This window comes from Mustelus asterias, chromosome 3 (assembly GCF_964213995.1).
Source record: "Mustelus asterias chromosome 3, sMusAst1.hap1.1, whole genome shotgun sequence".
In the NCBI taxonomy this organism is placed as follows: domain Eukaryota; kingdom Metazoa; phylum Chordata; class Chondrichthyes; order Carcharhiniformes; family Triakidae; genus Mustelus; species Mustelus asterias.
This window is the reverse complement of record NC_135803.1, coordinates 87,307,355-87,330,619: the sequence shown is the minus strand read 5'-3', so window position 1 is coordinate 87,330,619 and position 23,265 is coordinate 87,307,355. Positions and strand designations below refer to the sequence as shown.

The following is a 23,265-nucleotide window of genomic DNA, read 5'->3' as shown; positions in this document are numbered from 1 at the left end:
TTTGTAGACCTCTATCAGGTCTCCTCTCAGCCTCCATCTTTCCAGTGAAAACAATCTTGTTTATTCAATTTCTCCTGATAGTCAACACCCTCGAGGCCAGGCAACATCCTGGTGAACCTTCTTTGCACTCTATCCAAAGCTTCCATGTCCTTCTGGTGACCAGAACTGCAAGAAATATTCCAATTACGGCCTAACCAAGGTTTTATATAGCTGAATCATTAGTTACCAACTCTTGTACTCAAAACTCAGCTGATGAAGGCAAGCATGCCATATGCCTTCCTAATCACCTTGGCCACCTGTGTTGCCACTTTTAGGGAATTGTGGACCTGCACGCCCAGATCCGACTCTATGTTAATGCTCCTAAGGGTTCTATACCAACAGTATAATTCACACCTAAATTTCATCCTCCAAAATGCATCACCTCACATTTGTCCAGAGTAAACTCCATCTGCCAGGCTCCAATCTATCTATATTCTGTAGTATCCTTTGACAATGCCCGGCACTATCATCAACTTTACCAATCTTCATGTCATCCATAAACTTACTAATCAGACCACCCACATTTTCCTCTAGATCATTTATATATACTACAAACAGAGGTCCCAGCTCTGATCCCTGCGGAACATCTCCATTCTGAAAAACACCCTTCCACCGTTACTCTCTGTCTTCTATGACCAAGCCAGTTCTGTATCCATCCAGCCAGCCCATCCTGAATCCCATGTGATGTTAATTTTTGTGCCAGTCTACCATGTGGTACCTTGTCAAATGCCTTACTAAAATCCATATAAACTACATCCACAGCCCTTTCCTCATCAATTTTCCATGCTTTAAACCTCTATGACTCTAATTATCTTTGTCAAATAACTCAATCAAGTTGGTGAGACATGACCTTCCCTGCACAAAACCACCATGCTGTATGTCACTAACCAGTCCATTTTCTTCCAAATGTGCATATATCCTGTCCCTCAGTATCTTCTCCAAAAGCCTCCACACCACTGATGTCAGGCTCACCAGCTTTCTGTCCTTTGAGTACTTGACATTTCAAAGGACAAAAAGCTTGGCAAATGAGGTGGGTTAACTCTGTTAATTAAAGATTCCATTAATTCAATAGAGAGAGATGACCTTAGTTATAAAAATCAAGATGTAGAATCAATTTGGATCGAGGTAAGAAATAACAAACGAATAAAGTCAATTGTGGGGTGGGTTTGTAACTAAAAGTAACTATGTTGTAGGACATATTTTTACAGGATTTTTAAGAGGCTTTCAAGAAAGGTAATCATCTGTGATTAATGGAAATAAGGGAAAGGTAGCCTGGAGGATGAGTTCATAGAGTATTTTTGGGACAATTTCTGAGCGCTGCACAAGCTGGAGCCAACCATAGAGCAAGCCATTTTCGATCTGGCATTGTGCAATGATGTGGAGATGCCGGCGTTGGACTGGGGTGAACACAGTAAGAGTTTTAACAACACCAGGTTAAAGTCCAACAGGTTTATTTGGTAGCAAATACCATTAGCTTTCGGAGCGCTGCTCCTTCGTCAGATGGAGTGGAAATCTGCTCTCAAAACCCATGTGAGCCATGGGTTTTGAGAGTAGATTTCCACTCCATCTGACGAAGGAGCAGCGCTCCGAAAGCTAATGGTATTTGCTACCAAATAAACCTGTTGGACTTTAACCTGGTGTTGTTAAAACTCTTACTGTGTGCAATGAGACAGAATTAATGAATAACCTCATAGTAAAGGAGCCTCTAGGTAGCAGGTAATTTGTATCATAAGATGCAAATGGAATTTGCACCACCAGCCAGTGTGAAACCGACCCATAATTAACCTGCCATAGGGAGGGAGAATTGCAATGAGATGTTACAGCAGTGAATTTCCAACTTTTTGGTTCCTGCTAGATTCTTTGCTCCTGCCCACCAGGACCATAAGACCGTTCAGCCTGTCGAGTCTGCTCCGCCATTCAATCATGGCTGATAAGTTTCTCAACCCAATGGATGTTATCTATCTTGACTTCCAAAAGGCCTTTGACAAGGTGCCTCACGGGAGACTGCTGAGTAAAATAAGGGCCCATGGTATTCGAGGCAAGGTACTAACATGGATTGACGATTGGCTGTCAGACAGAAGGCAGAGAGTTGGGATAAAAGGTTCTTTCTCAGAATGGCAACCGGTGACAAGTGGTGTCCCGCAGGGTTCAGTGTTGGGGCCACAGCTGTTCTCTTTATATATTAACGATCTAGATGACGGGACTGGGAGCATTCTGGCCAAGTTTGCCGATGATACAAAGATAGGTGGAGGGGCAGGTAGTATTGAGGAGGTGGGGAGGCTGCAGAAAGATTTAGACAGTTTAGGAGAGTGGTCCAAGAAGTGGCTGATGAAATTCAACGTGGGCAAGTGCGAGGTCGTACACTTTGGAAAAAAGAATAGAGGCATGGACTATTTTCTAAACGGTGACAAAATTCATAATGCTAAAGTGCAAAGGGACTTGGGAGTCCTAGTCCAGGATTCTCTAAAGGTAAACTTGCAGGTTGAGTCCGTAATTAAGAAAGCAAATGTAATGTTGTCATTTATCTCAAGAGGCTTGGAATACAAAAGCAGGGATGTACTTCTGAGGCTTTATAAAGCACTGGTTAGGCCCCATTTGGAGTACTGTGAGCAATTTTGGGCCCCACACCTCAGGAAGGACATACTGGCACTGGAGCGGGTCCAGCGGAGATTCACACGGATGATCCCAGGAATGGTAGGCCTGACATACGATGAACGTCTGAGGATCGTGGGATTATATTCATTGGAGTTTAGGAGGTTGAGGGGAGATCTGATAGAAACTTACAAGATAATGAACGGCTTAGATAGGATGGACGTAGGGAAGTTGTTTCCATTAACAGGGGAGACTAGGACGCGGGGGCACAGCCTTAGAATAAAAGGGAGTCACTTTAGAACAGAGATGAGGAGAAATTTCTTCAGCCAGAGAGTGGTGGGTCTGTGGAATTCATTGCCACAGAGGGCTGTGGAGGCCGAGACGTTGAGCGTCTTCAAGACAGAAATTGATAAATTCTTGATTTCTCGAGGAATTAAGGGCTATGGGGAGAGAGCGGGTAAATGGAGTTGAAATCAACCATGATTGAATGGTGGAGTGGACTCGATGGGCCGAATGGCCTTACTTCCGCTCCTATGTCTTATGGTCTTATGGTCTTATGGTCTAACCCCTGGTTCTCCTGCTTTTTCACTGTAACCCTTGATCCCTTTACCAATCAAGAACCTATCTATCTCTGTCTTAAATGCACTCAATGACCTTGCCTCCACAGCTTTTGGTGGCAATGAATTCCATAGATTCTCTACCCTCTGGCTGAAGAAATTTCTCCTCATCTCAGTTCTAAAGGGTCGTCCCTTTACCCTGAGGCAGTGCCCTTGGGTCCTAGCCTCCCCTACTAATAGAAACATCTTTCCCACATCCACTCTATCCAGGGTGGGATGGAACAATTCTGAACATAAATACAGATAATAAGAGTATCTATATAAAAAATAAATAAAAAGAAAAAGGGTAAAGTGAATGTGGGTCCTTTAGCAAATGAACTGAGGAATTAATAATGGAAATAAGGAAATAGCAGAAGCTTGATAGGATATTTTCCTTCTGACTTCACTGTAGAGGATACAAATAACCTCCGAGATATACTTGTAAATCAAGAGATGGAGGCAATCTCCAGAGGAAGGGTACTGAGAAAATTATTAGAACTGAAGGCTGTCAAGTCACCAGAATCTGATGGACTTCATCTGAGAGTCCTAAAAGAAGTAACTGCAGACATAGTGGATGCATTGTTGGGGAGGCTGTGGTGGAGAGGTGTTCTAACTGGACTAGTAATCCAGAGGTTCAGGGTAAGGCTCTGGGGACCCAGGTTCAAATGTCACCACAGCAGATGGTGAAATTTGAATTCAATAAAAATCTAGAGTTAAAAGTTTAATGATCGTGAAACCATTGTTGATTGTTGTAAAAACCCATCTGGTTCACGAATGTCCTTTAGAGAGAGAAATATGCTATCCTTACTGGTTTGGCCTACACGTGACTCCAGACCCACAGCAATGTCGTTAATCCTTCAATGCCCTCTCTAGCAAGCCACTCTGTTTAAAGTTTTAAAGTTTATTGTTATCACAAGTAGGCTTTCATTAACACTGCAATGAAGTTACTCCGGCGCCTGTTCAGGTACACTGAGGGAGAATTTAGCATGGCCAATACACCTAACCAGCACATATTTCGGACTGTGGGAGGAAACCGGAGCACCCGGAGGAAACCCACACAGACACGGGAAGAACATGCAAACTCCACACAGACAGCCACCCAAGGCTGGAATCAAACCCGAGTCCCTGGCGCTGGAGGCAGCGATGCTAACCACTTTGCCACCATGCTGCCTCTGTTGTATCATACGTTCAAATGTCTAAAAATGAATCCAAATGGATGACCAAGGCACCAGAATGACAATGGCAATCCTGTTGCCTCTGCAAAGCCTTCTTTACTAGCATCTGGGGGCTTGTGGCAAAATTGGGAGAGCTGTCTCACAGATGTGTAAAACCTATAGTCACACTCATGGAATCGTACTGTACAGATAATGTCCCAGACACCACCATCACCATTTTTGGAAATGTTCTATCTCACTGGCAGGACAGACCTGGGAGTTCTCAACATTGACTCCAGATCCCATGATGTCTCATGGCATCAGGTCAAACATGGGCACGGAAATCTCCTGCTGATTACCACCTACTGCCACCTCCCCCCTCAGCTGGTGAATCCGTACTCGTCCATGTTGAACACCAACTGGAGGAAGCACTGAGGGTGGCAAGGACGCAGAATGTTTTCTGAGTGGGGGACTTGCGTCCATCACCAAGAGTGGCTCAGTAGCGCCACAGACAGAACTGGCCGGGTCCTAAAGGACATAATTGCTAGACAGGGTCTGTGGCAGGTGGTGAGGGAAACAACAAGAGGGAAAATATAGTTGACCTCATCCTCACCAACCTGCTTGCTGTAGATGCATCTGTTCATGACAGTATCGGTAGGAGTGACCAATGCACAGTCCTTGTGGAGGCAAAGTCCCGTCTTCACATTGAGCATATCCTCCAATGTGTTGCGTGGCACTACCAATGTGCTAAATGCGATTGACTTCGAACAGATCTAACAGCTCAAAACTGGGCAGCCATGAGATGCTGTGGGCCATCAGCAGCAGTAGAATTGTACTCATTCACAATCTGTAACCTTATGGTCCGACATTTCACCTACTCTACCAATACCACCAAGTCAGGGGTTCAATGAAGAGTGCAGGAGGACATGCCTGAGCAGCATTGGGCATACCTAAAAGGAGGGGTCAACGTGGTGAAGCTACAACACATGACTACTTGCGTGCTAAACAACATAAGCAACAAGTAATAGAGAGAACTAAGCGATTCTACAATCGATGGATCAGATCCAAGCTCTGCAGTCCTGTCACATCCAGCTGTGAATGGTAGTGGACAATTAAACATCTCACTGGAGAAGGAGGCGGCTCCACAAATATCCCCATCCTCAGTGATGGAGGAGCCCAGCACATCCATGCAAAAGATACGATTGAAGCATTCACAACAATCATCAGTCAGAAGGACCGAGTGGATGATCCATCTCAGCCTTCTCTGGAGGTCCCCAGCATTAGAGATGCCAGTTTTCATCCAATTCGATTCACTCCACGTGATATAAAAAAACATACATAGAAAGTAGAAGGAGTAGGCTATTTGGTCCTTTGAGCCTGCTCCGCCATTCATTATGATCATGGCTATCCCTTGATCCATATAGCCCAAGAGCTATATCTAATTCCTTCTTGGCTAAAGGCACTGGATACTGCAAAGGCTATAGGCCCTGACTACATTCCGGCAGTAGTACTGAAGACTTGTGGTCCAGAACTTGCCACACCCCTAGCCAAGCTGTTCCAGTACTGCTACAACACTGGCGGTTACCTGGCAATGTGAAAATTCAGTAAGAGTTTTAACAACACCAGGTTAAAGTCCAACAGGTTTATTTGGTAGCAAATCCCATTAGCTTTTGGAGCACTGCTCCTTCGTCAGATGGACTGGACATCAATGTGAAAATTGTCCAGGTATGTCCTGTACACAAAAAGCAGGTTAAATCTAACCCAGCCCCATTACCAACCCTTTGTTTACTCTTGATTATCAATAAAGTAATGGAAGGGATCATAAACAGTGCTATCAAGTAATAACCTGCTCACTGACACTCATTTTGGGTTTGCCACGGTCACTCAGCTCCTGTTCAAACATGGACATGCTCTGGTTTCCTCCCGCAGTCCAAAGATATGCAGGTTAGGTTGATTGGCCATGCTAAAATTGCCCTTAGTGTCCTGGGATGCATAGGTTAGAGGGATTAGTGGGTAAATATGTAGGGATATGGGGGTAGGGCCTGGGTGGGATTGTGGTCGGTGCAGACTCGATGGGCCGAATGGCCTCTTTCTGTGCTGTAGGGATTCTAAGACAAAAGAACTGAAGTCCAGAAGTGAGATGAGAGTGACTGCCATTGACATAAAGGCAGCATTTAACCGAATGTGGCATCAAGGATCCCCAGTAAAACTGGAGTCAGTGGGAATCAGGGTAAACTCTGGTTGGGGTAAAACCTCAGACAAAGAAAGATGGTTGGTGTGATTAGAAGTTAATTATCTCAGCTCTAGGTCATCACTGCAAGAGTAGTGTTTTAGGCCCAACCATCTTCAGCTGTTCCTTTAATGAATTTCCTTTGATCATAAGGTCATAAGTGGGGATGTTCACTGACGGCTGCACAATGTTCAGCACCATTCGTGACTCTTCAAGCACTGAAACAGTCCATGCTCAAATGCAGCAAGCCCTGGGTAATATCCAGGCTTGGGCTAACAAGTGGCAAGTAAAATGCGCGCCACACAGATGACAGGCTATGACCCTCCAACAAGAGAGGGTCGCACTGTCACCCCTTGACACTCAATAGCATTACCATCACTGAATTCCCCACCATCAACATCCTGGGGGATACCAATGACCAGAAACTGAACTGGACTGGCCATATAAATACCATGGTTACCAGAGCAGGCCAGAGACTAAGTATCCTGTGGGAGTAACTCACCTCCTGCTCCCCAAAGCCTTTCCACCATCTAAAAGGCACAAGTCAGGAGTGTGACAGAATACCCTCCACTTGCCTCGATTAGTACAGCTCCAACAATATTAATGAAGCTCGACACCATCCAGGACAAAGCAGCCCTGCTTGTTTGCTACCCCTTCCACTAATATTCAATCCTCCATCACCGACGAACAATAGCAGCAGTGTGTACTATCTACACGATGCTATGTAGAACTCACCAAGGCTCCTTAGACAGCACCTTCCAAACCCACGACCATTACCATCTAAAAGGACAAGGGCGGCTGATACTTGGGAACATCACCACCTCAATGTTCCCCTCCAAGTCACTCACCATTCTAACTTGGAAATATATGACCGTTCCTTCATTGTCACTGGCAGCAACCTTCCTCCCACAGTGCTGCGCTGCTCCTGAAGTCTCTGGGGAACTGAGGACAAGCTTGTGCACGCCTCTCATCAGCAATCGGGTTTGATGCCAACATGATTTCCCGCTGGCATGACGTGAGATTGAAAGGTCTGATGGCACACCGGCGGGCAGCTATTTTAATGAACATTCATGAGACGCAAATGAATGCAAATGATAGAATCCCTACAGTGCAGAAGGAGGCCTTTCAGCCCATCGTGTCTGTACGCTCCCCCTATCCCCAATATCCCACGCATTTCCCATGGCTAACCCTCACTTACACGTCTTTGGACACTAATAGGCAATTTACAATGGCCAATCCACCTAACCTGCACATCTTTGGACTGAGAGAGGAAACCGGAGCACCCAGAGAAAACCCACGCAGACACGAGGAGAACATGCAAACTCCACACAGACAGCCACCCAAGGCCAGAATTGAACCCAGGTCCCTGAAGCTGTGAGTCAGAGTGCTAACCATTGCCACCGTGCCATCCGAAATATCGTTCACAGCACCAGACAGCAGGAAGACCAACCTGTCATTAACCTGCCATTGAGAGAATTGCAATGAGATTTCACACCGGTGGGTTTCTGACACCTCGTTGGAAGGGCCCTGGGCGCTCAACAGCTGATCCGCTATGTGGGTTCCCAATGGCCTCTGGCACCCTCCTTGAAAGAGAGGCAGTGAGCTTGAGAAGCCCCACCCTCTGGTGGATACCAGAAAGTGCCTATGCTGTGGAGTACAGCTCCTGCAGCAGTGCAAAGGTCTTGGACCAAGGTATGATCTGTAACCGCCACCCTACCAGTGTTGGCCTTGGTGCGTTGGCCTGTTGGCACAATCACCTCAGACTGATGGAGGACAGATTCCTCCATGGAGCCTTGCAGTCTGAGAAATGCAGCAGACATCCGTTCATGTTTTCCTACCATGCCTTTGGAGCTCCAGCAACTGAGACATGATCGAGTCCAGAAGTTTGGCATCTGACTGGAACTCAGCAGATTCCTGACCTCCAGCAATCCTCCAGGTGTCAGCACCTTGCAATGCCCCTGTCTCTTCCTTTTGCGAATCAGACAGTGTGATGTGCTCACCAGATTGTGACCCCCGAGATGTGTGGGTGAGCACTGTGATGGGCTCCAAAGTCGGGCTCCTATTGTGGTTGGAATCAAGGGCCTGGTTCGTGGACTAACATAAGAAAATAAGAAATAGGACCAGGAGTAGGTCATCTAGCCCCTCGAGCCTGCCCCGCCATTCAATAAAATCATGGCTGACCTGATAGTGGTTTAGTTCCACTTACCCGCCCACTCACCATAACCCTTAATTCCCTTATTGATCAGAAATCTATCTACCTGTGACTTAAACATATTTAACGAGGTAGCCTCCACTGCTTCAATGGGCAGAGAATTCCTGAGATTCACTCCCCTCAGAGAAGGAGTTCCTCCTCAACTCTGTCCTAAACTGACACCCCTTATTTTGAGGCTGTGTCCTCTAGTTCTTGTTTCCTTTCTAAGTGGAAAGAATCTCTCTGCCTCTACCCTGTCTAGCCCTTTCATTATCTTATATGTCTCTATAAGATCTCCCCTCAGCCTTCTAAACTCCAACGAGTACAAGCCCAATCTACTCAATCTCTCCTCATAAGCTAACCCCCTCATCTCCGGTATCAACCTGGTGAACCTTCTCTGTACTCCCTCCAAGGCCAATCCTCCTTCCGCAAATAGGGGGACCAAAATTGCACACACTACTCCAGATGCGGCCTCACCAGTACCTTGTACAATTGCAGCAAGACCTCCCTACTTTTATACTCCATCCCCTTTGCGATAAAGGCCAACATTCCATTTGCCTTCTTGATCACCTGCTGCACCTGCAAACTGAGTTTTTGCGATTCATGCACCAGGACCCCCAGGTCCCTCTGCACAGTAGCATGTTGTAATTTTTCACCATTTAAATAATAGTCCATTTTACTATTATTCCTTCCAAAGTGGATAACCTCACACTTGTCAACATTATACTCCATCTGCCAGATCCTCGCCCACTCACTTAGCCTATCCAAATCTCTCTGCAGACTTTCCGCATCCTCCACGCAATTCGCTTTCCCACTCATCTTTGCATCATCCGCAAACTTTGTTACCCTACACTCGGCCCCCTCCTCCAGATCGTCTATGTATATGGTAAACAGTTGAGGCCCCAGCACCGATCCCTGCGGCACGCCAACCAGAAAAGCATCCATTTATTCCAACTCTCTGCTTCCTGTTAGATAGCCAATCCTCAATCCACGCTAACACTTTACCCCCAACTCCGTGTACCCTAATGTTCTGCAAGCAACCTTTTGTGAGGCACCTTATCGAACGCCTTCTGGAAATCCAAAAACACCACATCCACCGGTTCCCCTCTGTCAACTGCACTCGTTACATCTTCATAAAAATCCAGTAAATTCATCAAACACGACTTTCCCTTCATGAATCCATGCTGCGTCTGCTTGATCGAACCATTTTTTTCCAGGTGTCCTGCTATTTCTTCTTTAATGATGGATTCCAGCAATTTCCCAACTACGGACATTAAGCTAACTGGCCTGTAGTTACCCGCCTTTTGTCTACCTCCTTTTTTAAACAGTGGCGTCACATTTTCCAATCAGCCAGCACTTCCCCAGAGTCCAGTGAATTTTGATAAATTACAACCAACGCATCTGCTATTACTTCTGCCATTTCTTTCAGTACCCTGGGATGCATTCCATCCGGGCCCGGGGACTTGTCTACCTTTAGTCCCATTAGCCTACCAAGCACTACCTCTTTAGTAATAGTAATCGTTTTAAGGACCTCACCCCCTACAGTCCCACGACCATCAATTTTCGGTAAGCTATTTGTGTCCTCTACCGTGAAGACCGACACAAAAAACTTGTTTAAGGCCTCGGCCATTTCCTCGTTTCCCATTATTAAGTCCCCCTTCTCGTCTTCTGAGGGTCCAACATTTACTTTAGCTACTCTTTTCCTTTTTATATATTTGTAAAAACTTTTACGATCAGTTTTTATATTTTGTGCTAGTTTAGTTTCATAATCTATCTTTCCTTTCTTTATCGCTTTCTTAGTAGTTCTTTGTTGTTTTTTAAAACTTTCCCAATCTTCTAATCCCCCACTAGTTTTGGCCACTCTGTACGCATCGGTTTTTAATTTAATACTCTCCTTTATTTCCTTAGTTATCCACGGCTGGTTATCCCTTTTCTTACATTCCTTCTTTATCACAGGAATATATTTTTGCTGAGTACTGAGAAAAATCTCCTTAAAAATCCGCCACTGTTGCTCAGCTGTCCTACCAACTAGTCTGCGCTCCCAGTCTACATTAGCCAATTCTGCCCTCATCCTATTGTACTCCCCTCTGTTCAAGCAGAGGACACTGGTTTGGGACCCTACTTTCTCATCCTCCATTTGTATTAGAAATTCAACCATATTGTGATCACTCATTCCAAGAGGATCCCTCACAAGAAGATCATTAATTTTACCTGTCTCATTACACAGGACCAGACCATCTCCTTGCACTGCGTTGACCACCTCCCTTCTTGTATTTGTCACCTTTTTTACTCTGCCTGAGCCCTTGACTCCTTTAACTAGATGAATGTCCTCATAGAAACATAGAAAAAGAAACATAGAAAAACTGCAGCACAAAACAGGCCCTTCGGCCCCACAAGTTGTGCCTACCTAATAGAAACATAGAAATGAAACATAGAAATGAATGTCCTCATCATTAACCTTCACTCGTACCCTCTCCTTTACCTTTGATTTTGTAATTCCCCATACCCCTGAACCCTCCCCGCCACTATTTAGACTCCCTGGGTTGCTTCCCAGGTGTGCCTGTGAAAGAAAGGAGAGGTCATTAGAGCATGGCAAGGGCCTAAGAAACAGGAGACATCACTCACAGCATGGGAAACTGATGGATGCTGCAGTGCCGGATCCTCACTTGGTTCAGCGCTGTCGACCTCATCATCAGCACAGGAGGGGTCCATGTCCTCACCGGCCAGCTGAATGGCCCGCTCCTCAACGTTCAGCTATCCCTCCACCCATCTAGGATCTCTCCCACTTGTTCTGAGCCAGCATGTCCTACATGAGAGAGTGTAAGTAGGATGCCTGCCAGGGCAGGTGATAAGGATACCTGGCATGTGTGAATTGTGAGTGGGGCAGAGATGGGATGACAACATAACCTGCCGGGGAGGTGAAGATGTGTTTGTGGTGGTGTCCCCTGAACTGGTGATGAGTGTGAACCCTATGGATGTGTGATGGGACTGTGAGTTCAGAGTGATGAGAAGAGTGACATACCCTGACAGAATGGAAGATATTGTTCATCCTCTTGCCGCACTGGTTGGTTATCCTCTTCTGAAGGGTGTTGGCACTGACTGCTGCTGCTCCCATACTGGATTGGTCACTTTGGATGCAAGTCTTTTCCCACAGCATGCATTTAGGACATCATGGCAGAGCTCCACTGCATCCAGCAGGTGCGCAAGGTAGGCTTTATTCAAACTCGGGGCAGTAAGCTTCTTAGCTTTGGCAACCGTGACTTCCCCATGGGGTCTTTGGATTTCAGGTGTGCAGTTGTGTGCAGGGGCAGCCTTTAGAAATGGTGTCTGGATGATTGAAACATTGAGGTTATGGCAGAGTGGGTGATTCAGAGTCTGTCTGCTAGCGATATGGTGTGGAACCCGTGCCTGCGAATCTTTTTCACTAAGTGCAGCACTATATGGCGGAAAAAGCCATCATTTTGCTGTGGATGGGCTAAACGTCACTTTCCCTGCCTGAAATCAGACTTTACTGATTCCTGAGCCGATTCTGCCCTTTGTTTCCTCCAACTGCTATCAATGACAAGTAATATGATCTATTATCATTTTCACACTAACACTAACTTCATTTATCAATATAATACTGTTATTGGAATAACTGGTCAGTTTTACATCAGTTTTGTGGAAGAAAATGTCACTTAGAGATAACAGACACAGCAGCAGCTGTATCAATGATGAGAGCAAGTTGTGAATCTCCAACTTTAATTTCTACTGTGGGCACTGGAACTATGGGTAGAATTCTCCTATTTTGAGACTCCGTGCAGTGGTGGGGGGCTCCAGCAGCATCTTTCCTGCTGGCCAGAATGGTAGGATCCCATATCAGGTTGTGCTTGGCACCTTATTAATTGTGCACAGATGAGTTCCACTCTGAATTTCCTGGCAGCTGATCCACCTGCCCACTCTCAGCTGACAGGTTTGAAAGTCCCGGTGACATATTCAAATACCAGTCCAGCATCACTCAAATCACTCCCTCCAGGTCAGCTGTCTTAAGCAGACTATGCAGGATGTCAGTAACCCAGAGGGAAAAGACTAGCAGACTTAGGAAGGAGTCACCCCAACTGAGTTTTTGTGCATCCAGTAGACAATGTGCTATCCCTTTGATCCCCTTGTTTGTGAGCTTTTCATGCAGCTTCTGCCCACCAATGTGAGCCTTTGCCATGCTATCCTTTCATGCTCCTCCTGTTATATTGCCCCTAGTCTTTGTCAAGCCACCCTCCCATCGACCCGACACCCCCCCCATCGACCCCCCCCCACATCGACCCCCCCCAATCGACCCCCCCCCCAATCGACACCCCCCCCCCCATATCGACCCCCCCCCCAATCGACCCACCCCCATCGACCCACCCCCCCAAACTGGGCCTCACTGGGCCTCACCTCGCCCTCCATCCTTGGCCGTACTTCAGTTTTTTGTTGCACTGGCTGCATGAGTCCCACAGCTCAATGCTGTTCAGATAGACACTGGTGTGTGGCACCAGCATAGGGAAGGAGATTCCTGTGCTCCTCCACCCCTGGTGCTGCACTGATCAGACAGGAGGATCCATGGGTCCAGCAACACGGTGCTGTCCATGAAGACCAGCTCAACATGGAGATGGAGGGCAAGAAGCGGTCTGCAGAGTGATATGCAGCATATCAGGAGCAGCGCAACACTATGGTAATGTTGCAGTCACCTCGAAGTCTCTAGCCCACTGAGGGTTGTCCTGAGCATGCCACTCTTTAACAATTGGATTTTAGAGTGGCATGATTTCCTGCTAGCATGAGGCATTATCAGAAGTCCTGACAGGATTCCGGTGGGCAGTTGTTGTAATGAGCATTCATCAGATTCAAATGAATGCAAATAGCGTTCACAGCCAGCAAGACAACTGATCCGTCAGCCATGATCAAAATCAATGGCAGAGCAGGCTCAAAGGGCCGAACGGCCTCCTCCTGCTCCTCTTTTCTTTGTTTCTATTAACCCACCACTGTAACGTGGTTTTACACCAGCGGGTTTCCCATTTTTTGTCCCCTGCTGGATTCTCTGCTCCTGCCCACCACCATGGGTGGGCTGGGAGAATCTGGGAAATGATGTACATTAAAATAGTACAGGTACACGTTGTGTTTTAGTGGGATGGGAGTGCAATATATTGCAAGAGCTGAGGATTCTGCGATTGTAGCTTCTCTGTCAGGAAGTGTAAATAAGTTCTATAATGGCTAGCTGCTGATGAGCATGTTTAGTCTTACTTAATGTAATACACACCAAAGGTAGACGCAGCTTGTGCACATGTGGGCAGCGCGGTGTCACTGTGGTTAGGACTGCTGCGTCACAATGCCAGGGACTCAGGTTCAATTCCAGCCTTGGTTGACTGTGTGGAGTTTGCATGTTCTCCCCGTGTCTGTGTGGGTTTCCTCCGGGTGCTCTGGTTTCCTCCCACAGTCCAAAGATGTACAGATTAGGTGGATTGGCCATGGGAAATTGCCCCCTTAAGTGTCTCAAGATGTGTAAATTAAGGGGATTAGTAGGGTAAATAAGAGGGGTAAAGGAGATAGGGTCTGGGTTGGAGAGTCGATGTAGGTTCGATTGGCCAAATGGCCTCCTTCTGCACTGTATGGATTCTGTGATGTGAAAATGTGAGTGAGCAGAGTTTAAATTCAAATGTGTTATATTTTTCAGTCAGGACTGTAACACGAGCCTGGTACGGGCCTGCTGGAATGAGCTGTTCACCCTGGCCTTGGCACAGTGTTCTCAAGTGATGAACCTCTCCACCATACTGACTGCCATTGTAAACCACCTACAGAGTAGTCTACAGCAAGGTGAGTGTGAGCAATGTCAGTATTAGCTGCACTTCTCAACAGTACTTTCCTATTAGCTGAAGCCTTATATTGATCAAGCTGTTTTCCCACCTGAATCATTGTAGCTGAGCCCTGATTGTAACCTTAGTTGGTGTTGCATACACAGTGTCGGCTTTACTTGGAGAGTATGTTGGTGGACTAGATCCAGGGTCAAGAGAGGCCTAGGCATATGAACTGGAAATATTTATTAGAGCTCTCCTTCTGAAGCAGAGGTCCCTGATCACGTGCACTCATAACTGTTGGAGACCGTTTCAAAAGGTCATTCACCCACAACAATACTGCTGGTGAACATTCTCAAACGTCTTCAATCACACCCACCCAAATCCTTCTCAGTATCTCTCTCCCCACTTTCTCAGCCTTTCACACTCTCCTCTATCTCCCTCTGGCTATCTCCTCCCTCTCTGCCATTCTTTCTGCCTATGTCTCTCCATCTCTCCACCTGACCCCAAGATTTCTTTTTGAGGGAAACTGAAGTTATCCAGTGCTGGACTGTGCAATCAGACTGACCAGTTTACAGATACTTCTAGTAAAAATGTGCACATAAGAATGTGCCATGGAAAATATTGGCACAAGATGCAGTGCTAATGTGACAACAAGGGTTGTTATGGTGCATAGACTGTGTCAAAGAACAAAGAACAATACAGCACAGGAACAGGCCCTTCGGCCCTCCAAGCCCGCGCCGCTCCCCAGTCCAGGATTGACTCCTCAATCCAGGATCCCCGCCCAATTGTCCAGCCTATCTACATCCTAATATCCTATCCACCGAGCTGTCCCTCACAGCTACGATGCTTTGTTCATCACAACCTATTAACTCACCCCCACCCCCCCATTCCAGACCATGTGATCTCCAGGGAGAGGCGAAAACCCAGAGTGAAAACCCCAGGGCCAATATGGGGAAAAAAAAATCTGGGAAATTCCTCTCCGACCCCCTGTGGCGATCGAAACGAGTCCAGGAGATCACACTGGCCCTGATCAGAAAATGCTTCCCAACCCTATTCATTTCCACTTCTGCTTTACGAACACCATCTGAATTCCCTGCCCCCGAGACAGGTTCCCAACTATCCGCAGTCTCGCTCTGTACTGGCACCAGCAAGATGATCATAGAATGAAGCCTTGAAACGAGAAACAAAGAACAATTAGCCCGCGCCGCTCCCTGGTCCAAACTAGACCACTCTTTTGTATCCCTCCATTCCCACTCCGTTCATATAGCTGTCTAGATAAGTCTTAAACGTTCCCAGTGTGTCCGCCTCCACCACCTTGCCCGGCAACACATTCCAGGCCCCCACGACCCTCTGTGTAAAATATGTCCTTTTGATATCTGTGTTAAACCTCCCCCCCTTCACCTTGAACCTATGACCCCTCGTGAACATCACCACCGACCCGGGGAAAAGCTTCCCACCGTTCACCCTATCTATGCCTTTCATAATTTTATACACCTCTATTAAGTCTCCCCTCATCCTCCGTCTTTCCAAGGTGTCCTGGAGATTAAAGTCTTGATTTGAGGCTAGGAAGAGAGGCAATTATAGGCGCATCAGGATGAATGGGGTCAGGTGCCTGGTTTCCAACGCCATAGACTCCCACCCGAGTCCAATGGTGGAAACATGGATATATGACTGTTGAAGGGCAGCTGGAGGTTATAATGATAGGGAGGGAGATATATCAAACTGATATGTATCAGGCGGAGGTTATTGAGACAGGGAGGGCAATGCTATGGAAGGATTTGAAAATAAGGATGTTAATTTTACAACTAATGCATTGCTTAACTGGCAATAGTGCAGGGGATAGCTAATGTTGGTTACACAAGTACACAGGTGATTGTCGAATGGGACTTGGTGTGAGATTGAATAAAACAGTAACAGATGTTCAATTAAGTCAGCTTTATGTTGGGTGCAGTTTGAGAGGTTAGTCAGGAGAGCATTGGAATAGTTGAGTCTGGAGCGAACAAAGGCATTGCTAAGTGTTTCAGGTAGGAGTGGAGACCAACATTGTTACAGAGGTGAAACAGGAGATCTCCTGTTTCCCATCTTCCTGTGATGGATTGGATATGTATTCAGAAACTCATCTTGGTCAGACATGACACAGATTGCGAACAGACTGGTTCAGGCTCAGATACTCGCAAGGGAAGGATGGAGTCAGTGCTGGAGAATAGAGTTTGTCACAGGGACCAAAAACAATGGCTTCTGTCTCCCCAATATTTAATTAGAGGACATTCCTCTTCGTCCAGTTCTGGATGTCAGATAAGCAGGGTTTTTTTTGGAGAAGCATGACGACAGCAGATTTACAGAAGAGAGGGACAACATCTGAAGAGGGAGAATCATTAACATTATCTACTAACATGGAGGCCAGAAGGGAAGTTGGGCAGTGTTCAGTTTCGGGGAATAAGCTTTAGGGTGCAATAGGTGAGCCTCATGGATGAGATAAACTCAGAGAGGGAAGATAGGAGAGAAACTAAAGAAAGATGCAAGTTTAGGACTACAGTCGGGGGATGTTTGGCTTGATGGGTGAGGGTTGGGTGTCTGTCTTCCCCCTGTCTACCTAACCTGCTGTTGAAATCCTCACCTTGGTTCATCTAGATTTAACTATTCTGATGCCTTTTTACACATCCTCCAATCTTCCATCCTGTAGAATCTTGAGCACATCCAAATCTTCTAGTATCCTAACTCACATCAAGTCCCATTCACCTCTGTGCTTACTGGCATATATTGGCTCCCTGTTAACTAAAGCCTCAATTGGAAAATTCTCATCTTTCTTTTCAAATCCCTCAATGGCCTCACCACTCCGCATTTCCAAGAGGGGAGGCGATGGCTTCACCACTCCCTACTTCCAAGAGGGGAGGCAATGGTCTAGTGGTATTATCGCTAGACTATTAATCCAGAAATTCAACGAATGTTTTGGGGATCCAGGTTCAAATCCTACCACGAGATATGGTAGAATTTGAATTCAATTTTTTAAAAAATCCGGAATTCAGAATCTACTGATGACCATGAAGGCATTGTCGATTCTCAGAAAAACCCATCTGGTTCACTAATGTCATAATGTAAGGCACTAATGTAGGGAGGAAATCTGCCGTTCTTATCTGGTCTGGCCTACATGCGACTTCAGAGCCACAGCAATGTGGATGACTCTCAACTGCACTCTAAAATGGCCTAGCAAGTGTGGTGATATAAACAGGGCCTAGTTTTAAGGTTGATAAAATTGGATATCCTAAATTAAAGAATTGGGCATATTAAAATCAAACACAGTCAAACCTCAGGCAGGCCAATTGTCCAAATACACAAACGTGTCTGCGCCTGACCCATCAACCACCCATCAAAGGTCGTTACTGATACTTAGCAGGAGATCATTGCACCTCATTGAAATGCACCGGCCTATTGTTAGAAGCCCAGACTTTCTGTCACCAAGAGTTCCTGTAGGTACCTTATCTGATAACAAGTTATACGTAAGCAACAGCATGGAGGTGGGACACCTGGGGGTGGACCCTGGTGTCCTGTCAGGCAGACATCAAGAAACCCACTGGGTATTGGAACCCCCTCCTGGAACCTCATTGGCCGGAAGCCAGAGAAGTTTCTGGAAAGGCAAGCAGGCTGGGGGATGAAGAGACACACTTTGAGTCACACAGGAGCGAAGACTCGACGAAGGAGCCGGCCTTGCCTATTCGGAAGACTGACTGAAGAAGGAAGGAAGGAAGAAGCTGCCATCGAGACTCACCTTCGAGACGACGGACCAGAGGTACTCAGATAATCGAGCCTGCAGTTCAACCAAACCATCTTGTAGGTACCTTCCGGGGCGGCACGGTAGCACAGTGGTTAGCACTGCTGCTTCACAGCTCCAGGGACCTGGGTTCGATTCCCGGCTTGGGTCACTGTCTGTGTGGAGTTTGCACATTCTCCTCGTGTCTGCGTGGGTTTCCTCCGGGTGCTCTGGTTTCCTCCCACAGTCCAAAGATGTGCGGGTTAGGTTGATTGGCCATGCTAAAAATTGCCCCTTAGAGTCCTGAGATGTGTAGGTTAGAGGGTAAATATGTGGGGGTAGGGCCTGGGTGGGATTGTGGTCGGTGCAGACTCGATGGGCCGAATGGCCTCCTTCTGCACTGTAGGGTTTCTGTGATTCTGTGATCTTTACGGGTAGTATACTTGTTTTATGTGGGTAATTTAAGGGTTAATAGTGTCATTATTAATAAACTTGTTGAACCTTTACTTGTGTTTGTCCTTTGTCCATCTTGCAAATAAGGACACCGGAGTAATCTCTTGTCTTGTGTTTAAACCTGGTTTGCTGTTATATCGACTGACCAGGATTTTGTACAAACTGCAGGTTACCCAAACGTGGAGCTGAATTCTCCAGATGGTGTGGTGGCCTCATTGGAGGAGCCTAATGAGAGGAAGCAACAGGAGGGACAGTCAGGCACTGTTACAGGTACTTGATATCCACTCCCATCAACCCACATTGCAATTTCCATTCAATCTTCATCTATTATTTTTTGACTACACTAACTTTTAAAAAAAACTATGAATCACTGCTCATTCACTTCAGGGAAATATGCAGGCACATATTGCAATGTGTTTTAACAGCTTTATCAGCCTGAGGTGCTTCCTTTCATATCCTGAGTTTATCTCCCTAAATCCCTCAGCTATTTCCCAGTTTGGAGCGTAGTCCCATTCACTTATAACTACAACTTGTTTAGTTAGATAAGCTCAGACTTATTAAAATTAAATTCCCCCTGTCACATTCTTCCCTCTATATATTCCATTGAGAAAAAAGGACACTAAGAAATATGCATTATCTGTGGCAAACTAAAGAAGTTAAGGATGGTATTAAATTGAAAGAATAGATGTACCATGCTGCAAGATTAGTGGTAGGCCAGAAGATTTGGAAAATATTAGAACCAGCAAAGGATAAGGTAGTCACAAAGGCATGTTTGCCTTCATCGGTCAGGGCATTGAGTATAAAAATTGGCAAGTCATGCTGCAGCTGTACAGAATCTTAGTTAGGCCTCATTTACAATATTGTGTACAATTCTGGTTGCCACACTACCAGAAGGATGTGGATGCTTTGGAGGTGGTACAGAAGAGGTTTACCAGGATGTTGCCTAGTCTGGAGGGTATTAACTATGAGGAGAGGTTGGATAAACTCAGTTTGTTCTCACTGGAACGACAGAGGTTGAAGGGTGACCTGATAGAGGTTTACAAGATTATGAGTGGCATAGACAGTCAGATGCTCTTTCCTAGGGTAGAAAAGTCAAGTACTAGGGGACATAGGTTTAAGGTGCGTGGGGAAAAGTTTAGAGGAGATATGCGAGGCAAGTTTTTTTTTTTTACACAGATAGTGGTGAATGTCTGGAACATGCTGCCCAGGGAGATGGTGAGAGTAGTTACGATAGCATCATTTAAGGGGCAATTAGACGAATACATGAATAGGATGGGAATGGAAAGATATGGACTCCGTAAGTGCATACGGTTTTAATTTAGGCAGACAACGTGATCGGCGCAGGCTTGGAGAGCTGAAGGGCCTGTTCCTATGCTGTACTGTTCTTTGTTCTTTGATAACTAAAAATCAGTTTGAGTAAGAGAAAACTAGAAAGAAATATATAAACAGACATTAGCTATGAGGAGAGGTTGGAGAAACTTGGTTTGTTCTCACTGGAGGGACGGAGGTTGAGGGGAGACCTGATAGAAGTCTACAAGATTATGAGAGGCATGGACAGAAGCTTTTTCCCAAGGTGGAAGAGTCACAGGTTTAAGGTGTGAGGGGCAAGGTTTAAAGGAGATATACGAAGCAGATTTTTTACACAGGGAGTAGTGGGTGTCTGGAACTCATTGCCGAGGGAGATAGTGGAAGCGGATACAGTAGTGACTTTTAAGGGACGTCTTGACAAGTACATGAATAGGATGGGAATAGAGAGATATGGTCCCCGGAAGGGTAGGGGGTTTTAGTTAAGTCGGGCAGCATGGTCGGTGCAGTGTTAATGTAACCCTACATGTGACACTTGGAGGGCCGAAGGGCCTGTTCCTGTGCTGTAATTTTCTTTGTTCTTTGTTCAGACAGTAAAAGTTTCAAGTCTATAAAATGGAAAAGAGAGTCTAAAACGAGCATTGGTACCTTCGAGAACATGTACTGGGAAAACCAATGGGATTAAAGGCTGACAAGTGCCCTGGACCTGATGACCTGTACCCTGGGGTGTTAAAAGAAGTGGCTGCAGAGATAGTTGATGATTGGTTGTCATCTTCCAAAATGCCCTCGATTCCAGAAAGGTCCCAGTGGATTGGAAAATTGCAAATAGAACCACAGAACCGTAGAAAATTACAGCTCAGAAACAGGCCTTTTGGCCCTTCTTGTCTGTGCCGAACCATTTTTTGCCTAGCCCCACTGACCTGCACTTGGACCATATCCCTCCACACCCCTCTCATCCATGAACCCGTCCAAGTTTTTCTTAAATGTTAAAAGTGACCTCGCATTTTCCACTTTATCTGGCAGCTCATTCCACACTCCCACCACTCTCTGCGTGAAGAAGCCCCCCCTAATATTCCCTTTAAACTTTTCTCCTTTCACCCTTAACCCATGCCCTCTGGTTTTTTTCTCCCCTAGCCTCAGCGGAAAAAGCCTGCTTGCATTCACTCTATCTATACCCATCAAAATCTTATACACCTCTATCAAATCTCCCCTCAATCTTCTACGCTCCAGGGAATAAAGTCCCAACCTATTCAATCTCTCTCTGTAACTCAGCTTCTCAAGTCCCGGCAACATCCTTGTCAACCTTCTCTGCACTCTTTCAACCTTATTTACATTCTTCCTGTAATTAGGTGACCAAAACTGTACACAATACTCTAAATTTGGCCTCACCAATGCCTTAGATAACCTTGTAAGAAGTTTAACAACACCAGGTTAAAGTCCAACAGGTTTATTTGGTAGCAAAAGTCACACACGCTTTCGGAGCTCCAAGCCCCTTCTTCAGGTAAGTGGGAATTCTGTTCACAAACAGGGCATATAAAGACACAGACTTAATTTACATGAATAATGGTTGGAATGCGAATACTTACAGCTAATCAAGTCTTCAAGAAACAAAACAACGTGAGTGGAGAGAGCATCAAGACAGGCTAAAAAGATGTGTACTGTCTCCAGACAAGACAGCCAGTGAAACTCTGCAGGTCCAGGCAACTGTGAGGGTTCCCACAGTTGCTTAACCCCCACAGTTGCTTGTGTGGCTTTTGCTACCAAATAAACCTGTTGGACTTTAACCTGGTGTTGTTAAACTTATTACTGTGTTTACCCCAGTCCAACGCCGGCATCTCCACATCATTATATAACCTTACCATAACACTCCAACTTTTATACTCGATATTCCGATTTATAAAGGCCAATGTACCAAAGGCACCCTTTACGACCCTATCCACCTGTGACGTCACTTTTAGGGAATTCTGTACCTGTATTCCCAGATCCCTCTGTTCAACTGCGCTCTTCAGAGTCCTACCATTTACCCTGTACGTTCTTCTTTGGTTTGTCCTTCCAAAGTGCAATATCTCACACTTGTCTGCGTTAAATTCCATTTGCCATTTTTCAGCCCATTTTTCTAGTTGGTCCAAATCCCTCTGCAAGCTTTGAAAACCTTCCTCACTGTCCACTACACCTCCAATCTTTGTATCATCAGCAACTTTGCTGATCCAATTTACCACATTATCATCCAGATCATTGATATAGATGACAAACAACAATGGACCCAACACCGATCCCTGCGGCACACCACGAGTCACAGGCCTCCACTCAGAGAAGCAATCCTCCACAACCACTCTCTGGCTTCTTCCATTGAGCCAGTGTCTAATCCAATTTACTACCTCCCCATGTATACCTAGCGACTGAACCTTCCTAACTAACCTCCCATGAGGGACCTTGTCAAAGGCCTTGCTGAAATCCAGGTAGACAATATCCACTGCCTTCCCTTCATCCACTTTCCTGGTAACCTCCTCGAAAAACTCTAATAGATTGGTCAAACATGACCTACCACGCACAAAGCCATGTTGACTCTCCCTAATAAGTCCCTGTCTATCCAAATATTTGTAGATCCTATCCCTTATCACACCTTCCAATAACTTGCCCACCACCGACGTCAAACTTACTGGCCTATTATTTCCCGGATTTCTTTTGGAACCTTTTTTAAAACAACGGAACAACATGAGCCACCCTCCAATCATCCGGCACCTCCCCCGTGAATACTGACATTTTAAATATGTCTGCCAGTGCCCCTGCAAGTTCAACACTAGCTTCCCTCAAGGTCCGTGGGAATACCCTGTCTGGGGACTTATCCACTCTGATTTGCCTCAAGACAGCGAGCACCTCCTCCCCTTTAATCTGTAAAGATTCCATGACCTCCCTACCTGTTTGCCCTATTTCTGTAGACTCCATGCCCGTTTCCTCAGTAAATACGGATGCAAAAAACCCATTTAGTATCTCCCCCATCTCTTTTGGTTCCATATACAGTCTACCACTCTGGTCTTCAAGAGGACCAATTTTATCCCTCACTATCCTTTTGCTGCTAACATACCTATAGAAGCTCTTTGGATTTTCCTTCACTCTGTCTGCCAAAGCAACCTCATGTCTTTGAGCCCT

The 23,265-nt window shown here is 45.9% G+C and overlaps 1 protein-coding gene across 1 annotated transcript in view; it reads left to right on the top strand.

Annotated features, from left to right (window-relative positions):
* The window catches only part of nr2c2 (nuclear receptor subfamily 2, group C, member 2), a 388,941-nt gene that overhangs the window by 328,465 nt on the left and 37,211 nt on the right, over window positions 1-23,265 (top strand). The window contains exons 13-14 of the mRNA XM_078210136.1: window positions 14,489-14,628; window positions 18,979-19,080. Coding sequence (XP_078066262.1) covers window positions 14,489-14,628; window positions 18,979-19,080 — 242 coding nt within the window. The remainder of the gene's footprint in view (window positions 1-14,488; window positions 14,629-18,978; window positions 19,081-23,265) is intronic.